Source organism: Kogia breviceps, chromosome 19, assembly GCF_026419965.1.
Source record: "Kogia breviceps isolate mKogBre1 chromosome 19, mKogBre1 haplotype 1, whole genome shotgun sequence".
NCBI classification, from domain to species: Eukaryota; Metazoa; Chordata; class Mammalia; order Artiodactyla; family Physeteridae; genus Kogia; species Kogia breviceps.
In genome coordinates this window covers 48,445,053-48,466,271 of record NC_081328.1, presented here as the reverse complement: position 1 = coordinate 48,466,271, position 21,219 = coordinate 48,445,053, and the positions used below count along the sequence as shown (strand labels likewise).

General features: G+C 62.0%; 1 protein-coding gene across 26 annotated transcripts in view; it reads right to left on the bottom strand.

Moving 5' to 3' along the window:
- The window catches only part of RBFOX3 (RNA binding fox-1 homolog 3), a 505,472-nt gene that overhangs the window by 10,114 nt on the left and 474,139 nt on the right, over positions 1-21,219 (bottom strand). For 19 of the 26 annotated variants that reach the window (XR_010838272.1, XR_010838271.1, XR_010838269.1 and 16 more), the window contains 5 exons: positions 13,189-13,443; positions 5,965-6,102; positions 3,893-3,946; positions 3,003-3,095; positions 1,427-1,487 (listed from right to left, as the gene is read on the bottom strand). Coding sequence is in view for 22 of the 26 variants with exons in the window: in XM_059048506.2 (XP_058904489.1) it covers positions 1,427-1,487; positions 3,003-3,095; positions 3,893-3,946; positions 5,965-6,102; positions 13,189-13,443 (601 nt within the window). In the remaining 4 variants the exon portion in view is untranslated. The remainder of the gene's footprint in view (positions 1-1,426; positions 1,488-3,002; positions 3,096-3,892; positions 3,947-5,964; positions 6,103-13,188; positions 13,444-21,219) is intronic. The other 7 variants (XM_067021689.1, XM_067021696.1, XM_067021695.1 and 4 more) reach the window with 1 other exon arrangement.

The window sequence follows — 21,219 nt, the reverse complement described above, 5'->3', positions numbered from 1 at the left end:
AGTCAAGCTTCAGTCAACAGAGCCCATGAGCTGGGCTTCACTGCCAACTGCAGGGAACCCAGGGCTGGCCCACGGCAGCCCTTGTCACTCTTGCCCAGGCCAACTAAGATGTTTAAATGAAACCATGTTTGCCACCGAAGTGGGCAGAGGTTTCTCCCTCTCTCCACTCCCCGTCGTTCAACTGGCCTCGGTTCTGTGCCCATTCCGGGCTAAGGGTGCAGTTGTTCAGGGATGGATTCTCTCCTGAATCCCATGTTCCTCAACATCCTCAGGTCTTCCCAGAAAGCAGGGCTGTGTGGCTCTCGGGAGAGGCTGCGCAGCCCCCAGGATCACCCTGACCCTGTAAAAACGTCTACCTCTTCCCTTCCTGTGCTGACCACCAGGTCACTGAAGTCATACACAGCGTGTGCTCAGGACAGGCGCAAAGCCGGGGAGCCCCCAGATTTTTAGAAAGAATTTGAGCTTTGATAGTCCTCAGAAAAGCAGGATGGGAGCGACAATAATCTAGTCTAGATGGGGTCTGGCCAGTGCCCCAGCCCTGCCGCAGGAGGACACACTGGGGGGCCCAGCTGGCGAGTCAGGTGGCAGATCCGCCCACTGTCCTGCCCTAGGTTTTCCATGCTGGCCGGCCCCCTGACTCCATGTCTATCTGATCAGACCGGGACAAGAGGGTCTGGGGGTGGCTCAGTCCACTCTTCCCTGCTAGTGGGGGTGGGAAGCAAAGCCCACGCCCTGCCAGGAGACTTGTCCTGGTGGAGCAGGGCTGCTGCTCCCTGGCTAGAGGAACAAACTCCAAAAGGCCCCAGAGAGTTTCCAGCTACACTCAAACCAGTCCGCGCACCAATCCTTGCCTGGTGGAGTTAAGTCACACAGCGGCTGAGCGCCGTCCCTCCACTCCCTGCAGCCAGCGTTTAGCATCAGCAGCTTTGTGTCAAAGAAGACTGGCCGCCTCTGCTTACTGTCGGGTCCAGGTGTACGCGGGCGCATCGCTCAGCTGACGCACGCTACGGCCAGCGGGGCCTCAACCTTTCCGTGTTTCCAAGGCCCAGGGGCGGGCGGTGGGGGGCTGTCCCTCGAACTGTCATCATACTCATTAAATACTGAACGCCTCTAGCCTCGGCACTTAGAAAATAAGGAACGGTCCGGGAAGTGGCCACCTTCCCCCTGCGCCTGAAGCCTGTCCTCGGCCTCTGGGAGCGGCCACGCTCGGGGAAAGCACTGGGGTCTCACCAGCTGTGTGGGTGGAGGCGGGTGGCCCCAGCTCTCCTCCTGCCTCGCTGACCCACCCCCTTCTGCCCGCGGCAGAGCTGGGACACGAGGAGGCGCTCAGCATCCAGAGAGGCCAGCCTCCAGCAGCCTGGGCTCCTCCTGGGCCCTGTCCCCACTGGTGGCCCCTGCAGCCTCCCTGGGGTCTTGGGCCACTTACCGTTGGTATAGGGGTTGGCAGTCTTCTTGTTGGTCATGACTCGGGCCGTGGCGTTATTGACCTGCCCAGAGAGAGGGAGGGAGAGGCTGAGGGGAACATTAGCCTGTAGGCCACTGGCCGCCTGGTCCTGCTCTGAACTTCTCCTCCGTGGCTGCCTCGGAGGGGGCTGGGGGCTGGGGAGGAGGCCCTGGGACACCCAGTCGAGGCACAGGACTGCCGCCACTGCTCGCCTGGCCCCCCACCATGGCCTGCCTTCCTCCCTGGCCTGCTCTCTCCGAGTGCTGCCCGCCCCCTCACCCCCTGGCTGAGAACCTGGGCCATCACCGTTCCCAGCACTGGCTGGTGCCCAGCCTGGCCCAGGCCCCGGGCCCTCGGCTTAGGCATTGGGTCCAGTCCCGTTCACAGGACTGTTCCCACACACCGAGCCCAGCCTCTCTCTGGCCACCCAAGGCCACTGGAGCAGCTGGTGGCCTCTCCCCAAAGTGCTCTCAAGCGCAGCTAACAGAATGGCCCCCACAGCATCCCTTTCCCTTGAGGCCAGCAGAGAGCTTTCTGCGGGGGTGGGGGGCACACGTGCCCGTGGTGGTGGGGCAAGGCCAATGGGGGAGGAGCAGGTAGGTACCAAGGGAGTGGGTCCTACTGTGCAGACGTCTAAGGCCGTGGTCAGGCTGCCCAGAGGACTGGGCTGGGGTGTAGGAAGGAGGAGCGCCTCTGAGGAGGCAGCAGAAAACAGGGCAGGTGTGGAGCTCGAGGGAGGGGTCTGGGCCGTACTGCCTCCCCGCCCCCGTCAGTGTGAGCCCCCAGGGCGGGGCCTGGGGCCGCAGCCTGTGCTGCTGCATGCTGGGCTGGAGCCTCTGGCACTCCTTCTGTTTCTGGAAACCCTCCCTCAGGTCCTTCCACCGCTCTTCCAGTGGCTCCGCACTGGCCATTGACCCATCCCTCCCTGGCCACCCTCGCTGCCCGCCCTGCTCAGGAAGCCCAGCTCCCAGACACCAGAGCCTCAGCACTGAGCAGGGCACACGCAGCCCCCCAGAAGGGGTGGTGGAGGGGGGAGTGTCGGGGGACCCCTCGCCTTCTCTCCCCTCTGCGCCTCTGGGCTGGATCCCTTTCTAGGCTCTGGCCGCGTACGGCTGCCCACCCTCTGGGGGATAAAGGCAAGGGGCAAACTGCAGGTCGGGGCAGCATGGGGAGGGCGGAACGGGGCAGCTGCGGCTCCTTGGTGAGATTAATGACCTCCTCCCAACCATGGGCAGACCGGGCTGGTTGAGGTCCTTGGAGCCGCCAAGCCTCGGAGACGCGACTTCTGGGGCTCCTCCCAGTGTCTGGCTGAGCCCCACAGCTGGGGACCTTTTCCAGGAGGGAGAGGGAGAGGGCAGGGTGGGGGGCCCTTGGGTGAGCCTGAGGTCTAGACCCAAAAGGGGTGGCAGGTGGTGGGCTCGGCTCCGGTCTCAGCTTGGCCCTGCCATGGGGCCCTGGGCCGGCTCTCTGCACGGCAGCAGCGGGGCTGGGTCGGGGCCCAGGGTGACCGGAGGTGGCTCTCAAGGGCGTCCCTGCCGCAGCACACTTATCTGAGCACCTCAATTTTCCGTCCCTCTACGATCGTCCCATTCAGCTTCTCCCGGGCTCGGTCAGCATCTGAGCTAGTTTCAAAAGTTACAAACCCAAAACCCTGTGAGCGGAGAAGGACAGACATGGAGAGAAAGACATAGGATGAGAAAAAGGAAAAAAAAGGAGGCGTGGGGAGCGGGGGAGGGCAGGGCAATGGGGGGCGGGGGGAGAGAGAGAGAGAGAGGGATTGAGTCAGGTGAGTTGAAGGAGAGACTCGGGCAGCCCAGAGGTCTGTCCTGGTGCCACTGGCAGGACGCCCGGGAGACGTACGGCCCCGGGGGTGGGGCAGCTGCTGGCCTGGCCTGAGCCTGACCTGAGCTGACCGCCTGGCACTTGAGGGGACAGGCCAGAGCTATAAGAGAGATGCTGACCTGACCAGGGGCCAGGACTGTTGCCCTCACCCCACCTGGGGGGCCAAGGCTGGGCTTCTGGACCCAGAGTGGGGGCAGCCTCACCCATCATCACCCCAGGAGCCCTAACTGGGGCAGGGGGGGGTCTTCCCGTCCAGGAGCGGGCACCCTCCCGCCTGCCCCCCGCAGGCCCTCCACCGAGTCTCTGAACAGCTCCAGGAGAGCAGCTCGAAGGCTGGGGACCCAGGCCCAGGGGCCGGGGCTCCAAGTGCAGACAGAGAGGTCCTGGCGACTTAGAGAGAAGGAAGCCTCAGCAGCGGCAGCGACAACACAGACAGCGGGGTGGGGAGGGTGGGGCGGGCGGAGGAGCGGGGAGTACAAGCACCCGTGTCGCTCAGGGGTCCTCAGGCTCGGAGCTCTCCAGGAAGGAAACGCACATTTCACACGTTAGCCTGGCGGGACCTACAGCCGGGCGCTGTAATGGTGGCGGCCTCTGGGCGGCACCCACCTTGGAGCCCCGCTCGTTAAAAATGATCTCCACGTCTAAAATTTTTCCGAATTGCTGCAGAGACAGAGATGGGGGTGGGGGAGACAGGAGAGGGTGTGTTAAGACTGCTGGCCCGGCTTGCCTGCTCTCCATGGGACCCTTGCCCCCTGCCTGTGTCTGGTCCTCTGCCCCCGGCCCCCTTTCCGCCTCCTGCGGGGACAAGAAGGTGCTCTTGGGTAGCCTGGCGTGGGGTGGGGGACATCCCTCCCCACCTTCCTGTGCAGAGAGCTTTTCCTGCCAGGACACTGGTCCCATCTGCGGGGTCACCAGCATTCCTCTCCTCTCCCTGCTGGGACTTTGCCGCAAGTTGCTAACACCCAGCCCTAATTCACACACGTGGGTTCTGGATAAGTCCTTCTCAAAAGGTGGGGTGCTGGTGGGGAGAGGAACCCCTGGAAGAGACGAAGAGCTAGGGAGGGACCCTGTACTGCCTGCTGCCTGTGCTGTTTGGGGCTGGGCTGTGTGGGGGGCAGGGTGCAGTGAGCCCAGGCCCCTCTGCCTGACCAGGACATACCAGTCAGCTGGGCCCAGACGCTCTGACTGCCCCCTTCCTGCCCCATCGCTGGCCTGGAACTCCCAAGGGGCAGCCTTGTCTCTCTCACTGGCATGTGAGACCAGGAACCTGGGAACCAGGTCCCCTAAAATCCCAGTTGAGGTCCCGAGGGGCCTGTCCTGAGGTCTCCAGTGCATACAGTTGATGAGTTTCCCCTTCACCCTGTAACGTTCGGGAGGTGGGTGTCACGTGGGCAGGGAGGGACATGGAACCAGATAGTGAGGCAATGCCAACCCTGCCAAGTACTGGGGAGGGAGGATGGTGCTGCTGTGCTGCAGGGGCGAGTGAGCTCATGGGCGCCCTGCAGGGACCATGGGTGCCCCTGGGCGGCCTGTAGGGACTGAGTGTGCAGAGGCCCGTGATGTAGGGACTGGAAGGGCGTCCAAGTGAACTGACCTAATAACATCGTAATAGCAGCTGCTTTGAGTGGGGGCCCCGGGCTCAGAGAGGTTTGGCAGCTGCCCAGGCCCAGGGCCAAGAGGGGGCAGAATTCTCATCTTCCAGCGATGCTACATCCTGCCTGCACCCTACTGGGTCTAACCCCAAATCCAGTGGGGCCTGGCCCCCAGGAAGGGAAGTGGATATCTGGGGCAAGGGCAGGTGTGGGTGCTGAGTCCATCCCGAGGCCACCTCCTGTTTGCCTGACAAATCCCACCTGGGGTGGTGGGTGGCATGAGGGGAGGGCTGGGGTTCAGGGCCCAGAGCCTGCCTGACTTGCGGCAGAAGTGGGGAGTGGGCACAGGCCAGGCGGGGGGAGGAGAGTTTGGGGTGGGAGAGGGAAGAAAGGGAGGGAAGACCGGCCAGGCGCATGTGTCCTCTGTGGCCGGGGCTGAACCCTGGCTGCTGCCCCCTCCTCACCTGCCCACGGGGCAGCCCGGGCACCCGGTGGGTGTCAGCACCTGCTAGGTGTTCAAATCAAGTGACAGAATAAAGTCACCACGGGACTTAGGGGCCTCCCTGCAGGATCTCACAGTAACACTGCAACTGGCTGAAATCCTACAGAGCAAAGTCTAGGAACAGACAGGGAGAATCCAGGAATGGAATGCGGCGCACTTGCTTCCCATCGTGTGCTCTCCTGTCGCCCCACCCCTGGGGCCTGGAGGATGCCCAGAGAGGTTGAGTGCCTGGGCCCCAGGCACACAGGACAGGCAGGGCTGCTGGGTGAGGCCAGGAGGCTGGGCTGCCGCTCTGGGCGCCCTCTGGGGGCACAGGGGTCCCCGGAGCCCTCATCAGAAGCAGGGGCCAGCGGAGTGATAACCTGACTCGCACTGGCCTGGGCCTGAGGGGCAGGGGGTGGGGGTGGCAGCCACACAGGTCTCTCTACCCCGAGCCTGCGTCCCTCCTCCTCCCTCCTACCCCACAGGCTCGGGTAGGGCTGGACCCACAGGGCAACGGGAGGCAGGAAACCCAGGGGGCCTCTCTGACGCCTGAGCTGTGCGCTGGGGGTGGGAGCGCAGATGGAGGGGCCGCACACACTCACCCCGAACATTTGCCGCAGGTCGGGGTCCCTGAACCGGAAGGGGATGTTGGAGACGTGTAGCCGCTTGGGCTGCTGCTTCTCTGTGGGGTCGGAGGGATGGAGCGGCTGGCTGTCCGTCTGTGCCGCGTCGTCTGTCTGCTGTGGGAAGAGGACCCGGGCTGGGAGGTGCCCCCTTCAGCTCCCATCCCACAGCAGGGGACGATCTAAGCGCCAGGTCTTCCCCAAGCCCCTTGGACGTCCCCATCCTGGGACTCGCAGCAGACATGGCACAGCAGCACCTCAGCCTCAGGTCCCACTTCCGGGCCTTTCCCCGAGCTGTGTCTGCAGCACCATCGCAGGGCCAGGCCTCCCTGGCCCAGTGCGTCCTCCCACCGTGGCTCGGCCTGTCCACTGAGGTCTGACCTCAGCGGTCCCTTGGCTATCACGGTCCTTGAGGTGACGAGCGCACTGCTTCCCTGACAGCCCGAGTTCTGGGACCACGGGCGCCATTTGGGGTTTCCAGGCCGATGAGAAAGTGGAGAGGTTCCAGAAGCCACCGCGGCACACATATCCGTGGAGGTGCTGCCCCCCCAGGGAGGCCTCCCCGGGGCTGCCTGCCTCTTCTTCTAACCCTGCTCTGGGGCTCTGCATCTTCCAAGGCTCAGGGGTGGCCACGTCCAGTGCTTCATTGCTGGTCCTCATTTTGGACCCAAATGTCGGTCAACAGGGACTCTTAAAGACTCAGGTCTCAGGGAACAAAGCTGCCACAAAGCAAGGACCCCCACCTCCCACCGGCTCCCCGAGAGCTCAAGGCCGTGAAGAGGCCCCGAGGCGGTGCAGTGCAACAAGCAGGTTGGGCTGGTGGCGTGCGCGAGGTTCCTCCCTGGGGACTTCAACAGGGCTGTGGCCCAAGCTCCAAGCTCGCAGCCAGGCTGCCCTTCGGCCTGGTTGGTCCCTGCTGAAGCCCCGGAGCCAAAGGCAGGCTGGGCGTGGTGAGTGCGGGGAGGTCTGACGAGGGGCCTGGTTGGCTCATCATGGCCCGGGGGCGGGGCCCACGGTCCTCTGTGTGCTGTGCAGCGTTAGTATCCAGGAGCAGAGCCGGTGACGGGTGGGGTGGGTGGACAGACGCCGCTCCCTCCCGTGGGGCTCCTCTGCCCCCTCGTGTCTCTGCCCCTTGTGGGCATAACGGGCCGAGAAACACCTTTTATTGCTTCTTTCCTCTTCCTGTCTCAAGTCCCGGCTCTCCTCCCGGGTCTTCTGGGATCACCAGCCCAATACACTGCTTGAATCTGAACCTTTGTCTGGGGGTCTGCTTCCAGGACAGGGCTGCAGACGACGGCCTGGGGGCCTACAGAGAGTGAAGCGGGGAGGGCAGGGTCCTCGAGGCCTGGGTTGGACTTTGCACAAATGGACATCCCAGTGGCTGTGGTCTCCCACGTGGCTGGAGAAGCAGAGGCAGCCGGCCGGCGGCGAGAGGCTGAGCCGCAGAGACACGCTACAAGGCAGCTGAGAGGAGGGGTGCCGGAGAGCACTTTCCATGGATCCCCAGGAACTGCCCGTTTGCTTCTGGTGGACAGAGGCCGACCAGTCCCACAAGCCTCCTGGAGCCTGGACAGCGAGCAGGGCGAGGTCACTGTGACCGAGGCCTCGTGCTGTGGCTGAGCAAGGCACCCCGAGGGGCACAGCCTCACCAAGGCCAGTGGCCGGACATGTCACTGGACTCCTGAGTGCCTGCCCTCGATGGCCACCCTCGTCATCCTTTCTGGAAGGAAAGGGCCTCTCCCCCAACTCCTGCACTCAGCGGATGCCACAGGGGAGGGGAGGGGATGTCACCAGCTCCTGGGCACACTCCCAGGTGGTGAGCTGGCAGGGGGCCTGGAGGGCTGCAGGGGTGTGGGAGCATCTTGTTCAAAGGCCCCTCACACTCAGCTCTGTGTTCCTGTGTTGAGAGGAAGCACAGGGTGTCAGAGCCCATTTGTGGGTTTGAAGCTACCGTCGTCTCGTGTGCCTGGGGCTCAGCAGGTTGGCCATCCCACGCGTGGCAGGCCCAGTTCTGACAAGCGTGTGTTCTCTGAGCCCGAGTGTGGGTCCTGCGCCTGTTCCTGGGGCTTTACCAACAAGTGCTGACCCCCCCGCTCCCAGGGGCCCATCTTTAGCAGGGAGGCGTCTGAGGAGGAACAGCTGGTGGGGTGGGAGCGAGGTAGCAAGTCTCTGAGAATCCTGATCTGGCCTGTACATGCCCTCATTCCTGACGGGCAACATGGGGCAGCTGCCTTTGGGCTTTTCGGGGACACTTGTGGGCTCCTCCCCCCAAGCCCGGGACCTGGAGACCCCAACAGCTCAGCCCCCTCCCCAGCTGTCCTGCTGTCCTCCTCCTCCCTTGGTCCCAGTCTTCCTTGCAGAAAATAAGCCTGTGCTTCACCTTCAGAGGGCCCATCTGTGCCCCTGAATCAAGGCAGAACCCACAGTGCATCTGCTGATTCTTCATAAGTCTGAGCCCCACCCTCTGGCTACAATAAGCTGTGGCTCTTCCATACAGTGGTAAGGGTGGGCCCGGTGCCCCTGTCACCCCCCTCCACCCCGTGCCTCCCACAGACCTGTGCCCTCAGCTGCTCCTGGGTACAGGTGACTAACGGACTCACCCCAGACTTGGAAAACTAGTGGGAGAGGGGCATGCAATGCTGACTCTGGGCCAGCAGAGGGCAGCGGTCAGCGCGACCTAGCGGTGAAACAGCCACAGGAAAGGCCCAGCTGGCGCTCAGAGGAGATGGGGAGCCCTGGGCGGGGCAGGGGTTGAGTGGGGGCACCACGGGAGGGTGCTGACGAAGCTGGGGCGTCTGGGGCTGGGCTGTTCTTTCTGTCCCGCCTTGGGCCCTTCCTAATAGCAGAACCGAGCCCACTGTGTGTCTCCAAGATCCAGGGTCCTTCTGCCTCTGCATCCCACCCCAGAGGCCCTTAGGGGAGCAGCTGAGGGTCAGGTGGGAGAAATGGGGTGATGGGGGCAGGACACAAGTAAGAAAAGAGCCCCCCTTGCCCCCAAGCACAGCTGCAGACAGAGGCAGATAAATGGGTTCAATGACTGTGAAATTGTAAGATGTGCAGAGAAACCCCAGAGTGCAACAGCACATTGGCTGCCCCGAGGCGAGATGGAGGCCTTCCCACCATTTATCACAGCGGTCCACGCAGCCTGCACCGCCTTCCAAGGGACTTTACTTGCTTCTTCTTTTTTAAAGCAATCTTTGCCTTTGATTCTCAAATGCAGGGAAAAGAGAAACAGCAGCTCCCTTCCCTCCCGCAACTGCCCTCGGCCGCTTTGTTTCTGCGCCCTCCCCATCTCTGCGTCACCTTGGCCGTCATGGGTCCCCCTCCACCTTTCAAGGCAGCAGCCGGCCCCTCTGGGTGGGACAGCATATCTCCCATCCTCGCACCCTCCGAGGAGCCTGTAGCTCTCTTCACCTGGGCCTCCCCAAGCCCAGCACAGGGAGAGGCCAAGAGGGCCCTGGGCAGGGGTTATTAGGTCTGGCAGGGCCACAGGCAGAAGGCCAGGACCTGGTGGCCGCCACTGGGATGGAGTCAAGCCTTGCTGATACCGCACAGGAGACTCCTGAAAATGCCCTTTCTCTATGGCCCCATCTCTCCTCATCTTTGGTCCTCCAAGACCTCCTGGGAACTCGTGCAGTGACTTTTAGCTGCCTGCCAGACATGGCTCGCCCCTGGTGGGCGGTGAGCCAGCCTTGGAGGAGGCATTCTCCGTATGTGGCCTCAAGCCATTCACTTGTGAAGTCTTCTTCAGAACCTTGAGTGGAGCTGTGTGTCCGCTGGCCACTGCGCTTGTTGCATTGGTGCTGATGGTGCCGTCTTGCTTGCACCACGCCTCCGTGGAGGCGGCACGGGCTGAGTCTCACCCTGCAGTGGTGCACTCCCACCACGGTCCACCCCTTTCCCTTTTCTTAAGCCCCGAGAGCCAAGAGCACAGGGGACCAAAGGCCGCTGCTCCAGGTGGAGTTTCTGCTGCTGCAGCGCTTGCTGGTGGGGGAGGAGAGACAGCCATGGGGCAGGCCGTGTGAGGCCCATGGGGCAAAGGTGAGGAGGCCCCAGAGGAAGATTTGGGAGAAGGGGAGGAGTTTCTGCGAGGAGGACCCTCTGGCTGTCCCACAATGGAGGGTGGACAGGTGGGTTGGGAGGACACCTGCAGGGGACCTGCATGACCTTGACTGAATGAGTGCTCCAGGGAGGTGGTCCCCAACTCGCAGCCCTGGGGGGTCCTGCAGGGTAGTGAGGTGGGTGTTGGGTCTTTGTTGCTGTGCGCGGGCTTTCTCTCGTTGCGGCGAGCAGAGGCTACCCTTTGTTGTGGTGCGCAGGCTTCTCATTGCGGTGGCTTCTCTTGTTGCGGAGCACAAGCTGTAGAGGCACGGGCTTCAGTCTTTGTGGCTCGCGGGCTCAGTAGATGTGGCGCACGGGCTTAGTTGCTCCATGGCATGTGGGATCCTCCGGGACCAGGGCTCGAACCCGTGTTGCCTGCACTGGCAGGCAGATTCTTAACCACCGCGCCAGCAGGGAAGCTCCCCTGCTGCCTTTTGACAAAAGAACGTAGATGACACCGTGATGACAGACGGAATCCACAGATGGGAGAGGGCAGGTCTGGACAAAAGCTGGAGCCCGCACCACCTGCTGCCCCGCACCTCCTGATTCTAATGTCAGGCTGCCCGGGGAGGGCCAAGAGGAGAGTCAGAAGTGACGGAGGCCTGACACAGGAGGGACATGACAGCTGAGCAGCAGGGCTGGGAGTGCCAGGAGTTACTTTAGTAGAAGTGGCTCCTGGAATCTTAGAGCAGGATGGCCGGCGGCCACCCTCCCCAGCTGCTCCCAAGGTGGGAAGCCCCCGCTTGAAGCAACACTCCCAGTCAGAGCACTCATGCCAAAATCTTTGCCGGACGGCTCTGGGTGTCTTCGAGGTCACCTACTAAATCCAGTAACTTTCACCCGTGGGGCCTCCGTCTCCGGATCCCGATGGAAGAGCAGCAGACTCTGACGCCCTTGCAGAACCTGAAGAGCCTCAGGTAAAGAAAGGAAGGTCGAGGCTGCCCGTTCACGGGCTCAGTGGCTCTCTGGCCCAGGCACTTTCCCGGGGAGGCGCTCAGCTGAGCAGGGAGACTCTCATGTCTTAGTTGGCTTCTCTCCGAGATTCCTGGGTCCTCTCCGGGGCCGTGGATTCTCACAGGCACGGAGGTCAACACTGGCCCCCTTCCACTTTATGTCCCTAATTGGTGGGAAGCAACGGCTCCCGCGGGGCAGGGCCTGTCATTTCTCCCGTGTGTCCCCAGTGCTGGCTCAGCACCTGGCACAAGCAGGAACCCGCAAATGTCTGCCGAAGGAAGACGACTTTCTTTTGTTAAAATTAATTAATTAATTTATTTTTGGCTGTGTTGGGTCTTCGTTGCTGTGCGCGGGCTTTCTCTAGTTGCAGCGAGCGGGGGCTACTCTTCGTTGCGGTGCGCGGGCTTCTCGTTGCGGTGGCTTCTCTTGTTGCGAAGCACGGGATCTAGGCACACGGGCTCAGTAGTTGTGGCTCGTGGGCTCTAGAGTGCAGGCTCAGTAGTTGTGGCGCAAGGGCTTAGTTGCCTGGTGGCATGTGGGATCCTCCCGGACTAGGGCTCAAACCCGTACGCCCTGCGTTGGCAGGCAGATTCTTAACCACTGCGCCATCAGGGAAGCCCCGAAGGAAGATGACTTTGAATTTGTCGTGGTGAGGCTGTGTCAGGGGGTCCAGGAGGCCTCTGTTTGTGCTGTCGAGGTGTTAGAGGGTGTTAGCCGTCGGTCTCACCCCCCTCTGTGTCAGCTGCAGGTCTGATCCTCTTGTCTCCCAGGTTTACTTCCAGGGCAAACCTCTGGGGGTCAGTATTTGTTTACAAGGAGGTTGTGAGAGGTTTTTCCAGATACACCCCGTCTGCTGCTGTCCATCAGAAAGAGACCAGTTGGCCGGCCGTGACCTGTTCACCGGGAGCCCCTCTGGCTCCCATGCACACCTTCCTTTTCTGAGGTGGAAAAGCTAAACCAGGGAACTATGGTTTGCCTCCCTGTTCTAAGGCCCATGGGCGCTGCCCTTCTCATCCGTGGAACCCTGGGGGCGTCTATGGCAGACACCCTGTACCAGGGACACCGGGATAATGGAAAAGCCTGGTGGCTTTGGTGCTGACTCAGGCTGGGCAGTGCTTCGAGCGGGGAGGAAGGGCACTGGCTGGGGTCTGGTCCAGCCCAGGGGGCAGCGTGGGGGGGGGGCTGTCTCCCCAGAGCTTGGATGCTGCTGCTTACACAGGGAGGGTAGGTGATATTTGGAGCCAGGGGAACACCGTGGGAGCCAGGCTGGGTGAGGGGGCAGAGGAAGCACACAGAGGGGGGCACCCATCAGATGGGTGGTGCTGCTCCAAGTCAGCACAGGGCGCGCTGGCCTCCTGCCAGGCCCCGCCAGCCAGCAATGGGACAGAGTCAGCAGGGCCAACTGGATGAGCGCAAAGCCCCAGAGCTCGGCGGGGCGTGGGCCCACGGAGGGTGCAGCGGAGGGGGTCAGGGAGGGGGATGCAGCAGCCTGGTCTCCAGAGGGGCTACCTTCACTGGGCGCCCACCCCAGGTTGGCCAGGGGCGGCGGCCACTCCTGGATGTGATCCTTGCTATCAGGAAATCTCCGAGAAGTGCCCGGCTCAGCACTTTCTCCTTGGGGCTGCATTACAACCACATAATTGAAGCTATCTGATTGGAGGGCAGCCAAGCAGGTAGATTACAAGTGATTAGCAATGATAGGAGTGCCTGCAACCCGAGACAGCCCTGAGGGGCCCTGGGCCTCTCCTTGCTGCCGCCAGCCTCCCCCCCCCCCCCCCCCCCCGCCCCCTGCATGCCCCTGTGATGTCGCTGAGCCAAGCCGGCCTCGCCCATTTCTCTCACTTCCCATTAACAAGTCACTGACCGCTGAGGACACCTCCATCTCCCAGATGAGGTGAGAGTTGGCCTGAGGTTGCGGCTCGGGGAGACTGGGGTGGGGGGCAGCTAGAGGTGGTGGGCCTGGCTGCCTCTCCGTGGCACCTGCCCACCAGAAAGATCCTTGGGGTCGGATGGCGATGAGCTTGGAGGCTAGGAGCTCCGTCTTGGGGGCGGGGACCCCTGCTATGGGGCTGCCTCTCCATACACAGGCTCCCAGGCCCCTTCCCCACCGGCACTCCCCATGAAGTTCTGAAGTTGGGGGGCCCTTACCGGCACTGTCTGGGCCCCTGCAATGGGCTGTGTGCTGGTCTCGCTGCTCGGCTGCTCCGGGTGGGTCTGTGCTGGTGTGTACAGAGTCATGCCGTGCTCTGGGGGGACCGGGGTCTGGCCCGAGTAGTCCGGCGTGGGGTGCGGTGGCGGCGGGGCGTACTCGGCGGGGATGCCGTTCTGTGGCGGAGGGGGGTACTGGGCCGGGGGGTAGGGCTGGGCCATCGCTTCAGGCGGAGCCGTGGCGTCCTGATTGCCCTGGGGAAGGAGAGAGCAAGGCTGGTTAGACCTTCGTGCGGCCTGGACACTGCCCTCTTTCACTGCCCCCTCTCCCGAAGGCTCTGTGGTCTCCAACTGTACTTGCAGCAGCATTTTCCATGCCCCCTAGGAGGGGGGCTCCCCCAGCATGGGGCAGCAGCTCAGAGCCGGGCTGCAGGGGGAATTCTGGGGAGCCCACGTCTGGGGTGAGACACCTCTGTGTTTGAGGCCACTTGTGCAAACTCGTCAGGCCTGAGTACACTGAAGATTTTTAATTTTTTAATCCACCTAATTTAAAAAAATTAAATATTTTGAGATAACTGTAGACACAACAGTTGTAAGAAATATCTCAGCACGATCCCGTGTACCCTCTACCCAGTGTTCCCCAGTGGTGACATCTTGTGAAACCTTCCCCACCAGGAGAGTGACATGGGTCCAGTCAAGATACAAAACGTCCCAGCAGCACCAGAATCCCTCTTGTGGCCCTTGATAGCCATACCCTCCCTCTCCCTCCTGCCTTAGAAAGGCTTTTTTTTTTTTTTTTAACATCTTTATTGAAGTATAATTGCTTTACAATGGTGTGTTAGTTTCTGCCTTAGGACAAAGTGAATCAGTTATACATATACATATGTTCCCATATCCCCTCCCTCTTGCATCTCCCTCCCTCCCTCCCCATCCCACCCCTCTAGGTGGTCACAAAGCACCAAGCTGATCTCCCCCTGATCTCCCCGTGCTGCTTCCCACTAGCTAGCTATTTTACATTTGGTAGCGTATATATATGTCCATGCCACTCTCTCACTTTGTCACAGCTTACCCTTCCCCCTCCCCATATCCTCAAGTCCATTCTCTAGTAAGCCTAGGTTTTCTCATCAGTAAAGCAGGAGTGAGGGAGATTCACAGCCTGCAGGGAAGAGGATTGGAGTTGATCTTGCAGACGTGGAGCCTGGTGCAGCTCGACCTCACGGTGGCCACCGGGTGAGGTGCTATCAGGGGGGCAAGTAGGGTGCCCGCCTCTGTCTTGAGGATCCCGGAGATGTCCCAAAGGTCCCTCCCGCCCTCTTGAAGGCCTGCCGCCCCGGGAGGGAAAGTGCTCCCTCGGCGCTGATCCCAGCCATGCGGGGCTCTTGGAAGCCCTGGCCCTTAGCAGGGCCCGGAAACACCCCAGGCCAGTGGTTCTCCAAATGGGGTGCCAGGACCTGCAGCCTTGGCATCCCGTGGGAGCAGGTAGCAAGGCAGATTCTCTGCCCCGCCCCAGACCTCCTCCTGCAATCTGGGGGCTTGTGAGGACCACTCACATCAGGCCTAAAGAGCAACCCTTGTAGAAGGTGCCTCGGCCCCGGAGACGGGACTGGGGCCCTTCGCGGTGCCAGGGGAGGTAGGGGTGGAGCAGGGTTCTGGCTGTCCCTTGCTGTGGACACACACTGGGGAGCAGGGGAGGTGGCCCCTGGCCTTCTGAGGGTGTCTCCAGGGAGGAGGGTGCCTCACCACCTGGAGGGACAGGGGCCACCTCTCACTGGAGTAGCCTCCCAGCGTGGAAGGACCCTTGCGCACACAGGGACGGCCGACACTTGTGACTGCTTTCCCGATGCCCCGGGACCTCGTGTGTGCTCCTGCGCTCCCCCATCAACCTCTGCGTGCTTTGACCTCCGTTTTCGTGTCTGTCTCCTTGTCCATCTCCCCCGCGAGACAGGTGCTTCTTCCAGTGAGCTGGCCGGCTTGCGCGATGCTGTTCCTTCAATTGGTGACTATTTATTCACCCAAAACCGTGTAGTGGGCAGCTGGGGGTGCCAGGCCTGTGGCTCCGGTGGGGAGCACGATGTGCAGCCCCTGCCCTGGTGGGTCTGCTCTCCAGTGGGAGAGTAAATCCAACTACCCGGATGTTGAATCCGCTGTTAGCGTGGGAGGTGGCCTGCGGGGACGGGCCACACGAGGGCAATGGAGATGGAGCGCCAGACCTGGTGTTCCGCCTTCAGAGGCTAGAGCCCCGCCCCTCCACTGTCTGCCTGCTCACCCTCCTTCCAGACGGAGGCCTGAGGCCCCCAACACTCTTCCCCGGGGCCCAGCCCTGCCCTGCTCCCCAGGCCGACACCCCTCACTTCTGGGGTGACCCGACGCCAGAAGTGAGAAGCTCCGTCCTCTTCTTCCTCCTTGGTGAAGCCCCCAGGTCCCTCCCCTCTGTCTGCAGAAACTGGGGCAGAGATCACGCCCCTCACGAGTGGAGGGAAGCACGCGTGAACACGTGTACACACGTGCACACACTCACGGGGGCCCGCTCCTCGCTGGGCGGCCCTGCCTCATTGATCCCGAGCAGCCGAAAAGCGCCCCATTACCCAGTCGGCCAGTGTGCTGGCAACGTCCCCGGCTCCCGCTGGAGGGAGGAGGCGCGGGTTCAGGATGAGGGAGGAGGGGGCTCGCAAGGCGGGAGGGAGGCTGGCAGAGGTGGAGGAGCGCCGCCAGGACTGGGAGGGAGGGAGGCGAGGGCCAGGAGCGGAGGGAAGCGGGAGGGCGGAGAGTCAGGGCAGGCGTGTGGACAGGCCAGGGTGAGGGAGAGGGCGCTGTCAGCAGCCTCCGGATATCAATTAACTGATAAATATTTGATTAGAACCTTCACTGACTTACATCTCCGCAGTGCCCCCTCTTCCCCACCTCCTCCAAGGCTCAGGAAAGGGGGGCTCCTCTCCCGTCTGCTTCTTTAACACCCCACCCATAACCGTCCCCAGTGCCCTCTTCCCGGGTCCCATTCTGGCAGAGGGGCAGCGCCCATCACTCCCACTGCTCGGTTCCTGGGCAGGAGCCCGGAGCCCAGACTGTCGGGGGAAGCGCAGACCCGGTGGGGAGGCTGGGAGGTGTGTTTGGAGTCCCGAGTGCCAGGGTCCGCAGGGCTCTGGGGTGGGCAGGAAGCAGCTGTGGGACCGGGCCATCGAGGGACATTTGCGACATAATGAAGTCAGCACATCTGAGCACATGGTGCTCTCTGATCTGCGGACATGAACTCATCGAATTCCCTCCAACCTACAAGGTAGACACCGCCTGCCCATTTCACAGCTAATAAAGCTGAGGTACGGGGCGAAGTGACTTGGCGTGGCCACCGGCTCCCAAACCTGGCCCTCTGCTCCTCGTGCAGAACTGTGGCCCTTCCTGGGGTGGGGTCGAGGGGGGGACTGGAGGGAGGTGAGGTTCCGCAGCCTAGTGACAGTCCAGACCCTCAAAAGCACAGGGAGGGCTCCAATCCCCCCTCTTGGCCATCGAGTGGCCCCAGGTCACCGTTTATCCTCTCTGTTTCCCCACCTGCAGTGGTCCACCTCTGGTGTGATTCGGTGGGTCCTGGGCAATCCTCGACCCCCCCGCCCTGGGCGTCCTCCACGCCCACGCGTCGTCCACGAGTGGCCTTCACCTTGGCTGCACACGCATGCCTGGGCCCCACCCCGGGGCAGCCAAACTTTACAACCAAACTTTCCCATGAGGTTCTGAAGTGTAGCCTGGGCTGAGAGCCGCCAGGCCAGACCAGGATGGAAAAGCAGTTGAGTAATCAGCTTCATCCTGAGAGGCTGCCTAGCTGCCTGGCACACAGAGGGTTGAAACCGTGAGCGTTTGTCACTTTCCTTTTCTTTCTTCTTCCCTGGTCTGTCGGGGCCACAGTGAGGCAGGGGTTGGGCTTGGCGGCCTGAGCTGAGCAGAGTCCCCCTGCCAGGCCATGGGGCTCATCTCAGATAGCCTCATGGTTTCAGATGATCTCAGAGCAGCTTGTGAACTTGTCTGGCTCCCCAGGGGATCGTGAATTCCCAGAGAATGGGGGCCACTCACTCACCCTCCATCCCCACGTCCCTGTACTCGGAACAACACTGCTGTACTTGGAAGCGTTTCAACGTGCACTGGATGGGTGGGTGGACGGATGAATGGAATGATGGATGGACAGGGGGGTGGATGGGTGGATAGAAGGATGGATAAAAAGATGGATGGAAAGACGGATGAAGAAAGGTGAATGGATGAGTAGATGGACAGACGGGTTAAAGCTTAAAGACTACGGTCAGGGGGCTTCCCTGGTGGCGCAGCGGTTGAGAGTCCGCCTGCCGATGCAGGGGACATGGGTTCATGCCCCGGTCCGGGAGGATCCCACGTGCCGTGGAGCGGCTGGGCCCGTGAGCCATGGCCGCTGAGCCTGCGCGTCCGGGGCCTGTGCTCCGCAGCGGGAGGGGCCACAACAGTGAGAGGCCCGCGTACCGCAAAAAAAAAAAAAAAAAAAAAAAAAGACGACGGTCAGGTCCCATACCCCCACTCCCTCTGCAAACCTGTTCCCCTCTCCTGCCATCACACTGGCCTAGCAAACCAGTAAGATAACCTCTGACCACTCCACTCCGTGGCCCACAACTGGAGAAAAGCACCAAATCACCCTGATTTCCTTAGATCACTTCCCTCTGCCTGGCACGGCCCCTCACTCTCAATGACCGTTTCACTCTCCCTCCTCAACCCTCCAACCGTGCTCCACCAGTCTCACTCTCAGCGACGACCGCGCTGCGTATTTCCTGCGGCAAATGGAGGACGACGTGCGTGCTCACCTGCTCACCTCCCCGCCTGTGGTCCTGCCCTCGGCCTTCCCTCCCGTCCCCGCTCCTGTCTATGACCAATCACTTCAGTGCACACTGGTATCCAGTCCTTCTCACCAGCATGCGCTCACAGCTCTGGCAATTCGTTGACTCTCCGCCATGATAGGAAAAGAAAACCCTCCTTGACCACACGGCTCTGTCAGCCGCAAAGCCCGTGCACTGCTTCCCGACAGAGCAAAGCCTCTTGAATGAGTTGCCTAGACCTGCAGCTGCAACTCCTTTATTCCCGTTCCCTCGTAATCCCACCCCAAGCCGGTTCTCCCTGGCACCATCCCCTGCAACTACCTTGGACAAGGCTCCACCTCTGCCGCCTGGCAGCAGTCTAATGGTCAGCTCCCAGCCCTCATGCAACCGGAGCCCTCAGCTGCGCCGCACGCGCCCACTCCCAGCCTCTCTCCAGACGCGCTCGCTTTTCTTGGTCCTTACTCACCACTCTCTTTACCGCCCTGGAGGAGTTTCTGGCCCAGCAGGAACTGACCACTCTAAGCCGACAGTGATGGTGGTTGGAAGGCAGTAAGTTCTAGAGAGATCAACGTTTTCTCATCTGGCAAAGGGGAACTGAGAGCAACGGACACAGAGGGTGGACTGATTCGGGAGGAAGGAAGATGTCGGGGGACTGTGTGGCTGGCCACGTGAGGCTGAGGCTAGGGCTCCGTCCTCTGGCTTCCGGAGCAGGGGAGTGAGTCTGGGGTATTTATTCCCCGGCTCTCTCCCTGGGAGGCCGTCTCTGTCCCAGACCGAGGGGGACCTAGACCCCTGCTCGAGGGGCTGCTCCAGGACCCTCCCTCCTTCTCAGTCCCAGTTGCTGCTTCCTCCTCTGACCGTTAGGCCTGGGGTGGTAACAGGTGTGTCACCACCAGCTCTGGGGTCCTGCGCTGTTCCTGGTGGTGCCCCTCGGCCCATCCTCCAGACACCTCTGCAAAGAGTCTCCTTGTACATAAACTCATGTTATCCTAGAGCCAGTGAGCCACCTGCTCCCTGCCGGATCCTGATGACATGGCGACGTGGGACGGGAGGGCTCGTCTAGCCCAAGGTACGGGTAGGGAGGGGCTCTGACCAGGGAGGGCCTGGCCAGCCTCTCAGGGAGGCCCTGTGGCTAACGGCCTTGTCTCTGCTCCTGCATCCGGGGTGGGATTGCCTTTGGTACCAGACCCTGAGTGCAGACTCAACGCGTCCATTTCTAGGTGGCCCTGGGCACAGCCCAGCCTCTTAGTCTGTGGGAAGGGGACAGTGGCTCGTCTGCCTAGAGGCAGGGGCTGGGCGGGAGGACCTTCTATCTTCAAGATCTAGAGCTAAGACCCTCCCAAGTGTCTCTGCCCACATCACTCGCCCAGCACAAATGCCTACACTCAGGCCTCGGCCAGGGAGCTCCCATCTTTCGGGATGAGGGTCCCCTGTGTGCGGGGTGTGCTGGGGGGGGTGCTCAGGGAGCAGGGTGCTGGGGGGAAGGGAAGAGCGGAAGTAGCAGCAGACAGAGCCCCTCCCAGCCCCCCGCTGTGCAGTCCCCTGGGGACCCCTCTGCTCACAGCCCCGCCACGACAATTAGGCTAATTGCTTCCCAGACTCCTCACCCGAGGAGGGAGGGCACCGTAGGCCCCTGGTCCGCAGGCCAGGCTGCAGAGGGAAGGGAGGCTGGCGGCAAAGGCTGGGCACCAAGCCATTTCTCCACCACCTCTGGGCAAAGCCAGCTTCCAGACAGAGCGGAGGAGGGGAGCACAGCACAACCACCAGTCCCGCCCGAGGACCAAGCTGTCAGGTGTGTGGCCTGCCTGTTTCGCTCTGGACAAGGCTCACCTGCCCTGAGAGGGGAGCCGACCTCCACCCTCACAGCCACGCCCCCCAATACTGAGCTCTAGCCAAGTCACTGGCATCTGCTGAGCCTCTGCTGCCTGGCACCGGGGACACACAGGAGGTGAACAGGCTGGATTTACGCAGTGCCCGTGTGAGCAGGCACTGCCACCGGTACTCTGCGAACTTGGCCATTTAATCCTCCGGGTGACTTGAAGAGGCAGGTGTCACGAGCTGCGTTTCACGGAGGGGGTACGGAGGCCATGGCCACGCGGAGAGTGAGCAGGAAAGCCGCCCCCAGGCTATTCCTGACACACTCCGCTATGTTCACAGCATGGACAGGGTCCTTACACAGGCATGGTGGAGGCTGTGGGGAGGAGGGACCTGGGACTGGGTCTTGGAGATGATGCACCGCCCGTGCTCCCAGGACAGGAGGGACCGATGTCCACTTCCTAAGCCCGGAGCAGGGGCCAGGCCAGAGCCTTCATGCCCTGTGTGACAATTCACAGGACCAGGAGAATGGGTGGGTCAGTTTCTAGAAGAGGCTGGTTCAGAGGGCCCTCTGTGAGCATCCCTGGCCTGGCCCCTACGCCTCCCCTGTTCCATGCCGATCTGTGTCGGAAGGGGAGGCAGCTGGCCTAGGGGCTGACCTAGGGGCTGACTGCTGGCAGGAAGGACGTGTGGGTTCAAGTCCCCAGTGAAGGCTGAGCCAGGGGACCTCATGGCTCTGACCTCTCAGCCTGAAAGCAGGATGGGCCTGCCGTCCCCATCCCAGGGCATGCACGAGTGAGGCCTTGCCCCAAATCTCTGAACACTGGGGAATCTGCAACCCGAGCAAACCCGAGACTCCTCCAATCCTCGAGTCTCAGACAGGAGGTGACTGCAGGGGACACCAGACCCGGCCTGCCAGACAAAGTGACTTTCATGTCTGTGCTCTCACCAGCATCCCGCCTGGCTCTGCTTGAGCAAGCCTAGCGATGCACGTTCTCTACCAGCGTGGGGGCTCCTTCCCTCTCAGAGCGGCTCTGCTGGGAAGCCCTTCCACACGCAGAGCTGAAATCTGCCTTCTGGAAACTTCCACCCCATGCCTGCACTACTGCGGTCTGTGGACTGTCCTCCACTCGCGACCACACCCCTTTCCTTTCCCAGGGGCTGAGGGCCTGGTCAACACCCACCTGCCCAGGGGGAGGCTGCCTCTGGCTGTGGCTGCCCAGGGCGGCTGGCTCAGGAGCAGAGGGACAGAGGAGTTTCATGGAGCAAGAGGGCCACCGGCGATAACGTGATGGTAACAGACAGGGGATGGATGCTCACAGAGGGGAAAGGGGAAAGGGCCGGGGGCAGGGGAGAATCCGAGGAACGGGAGAGAAGGGGAGTCACGAGACTG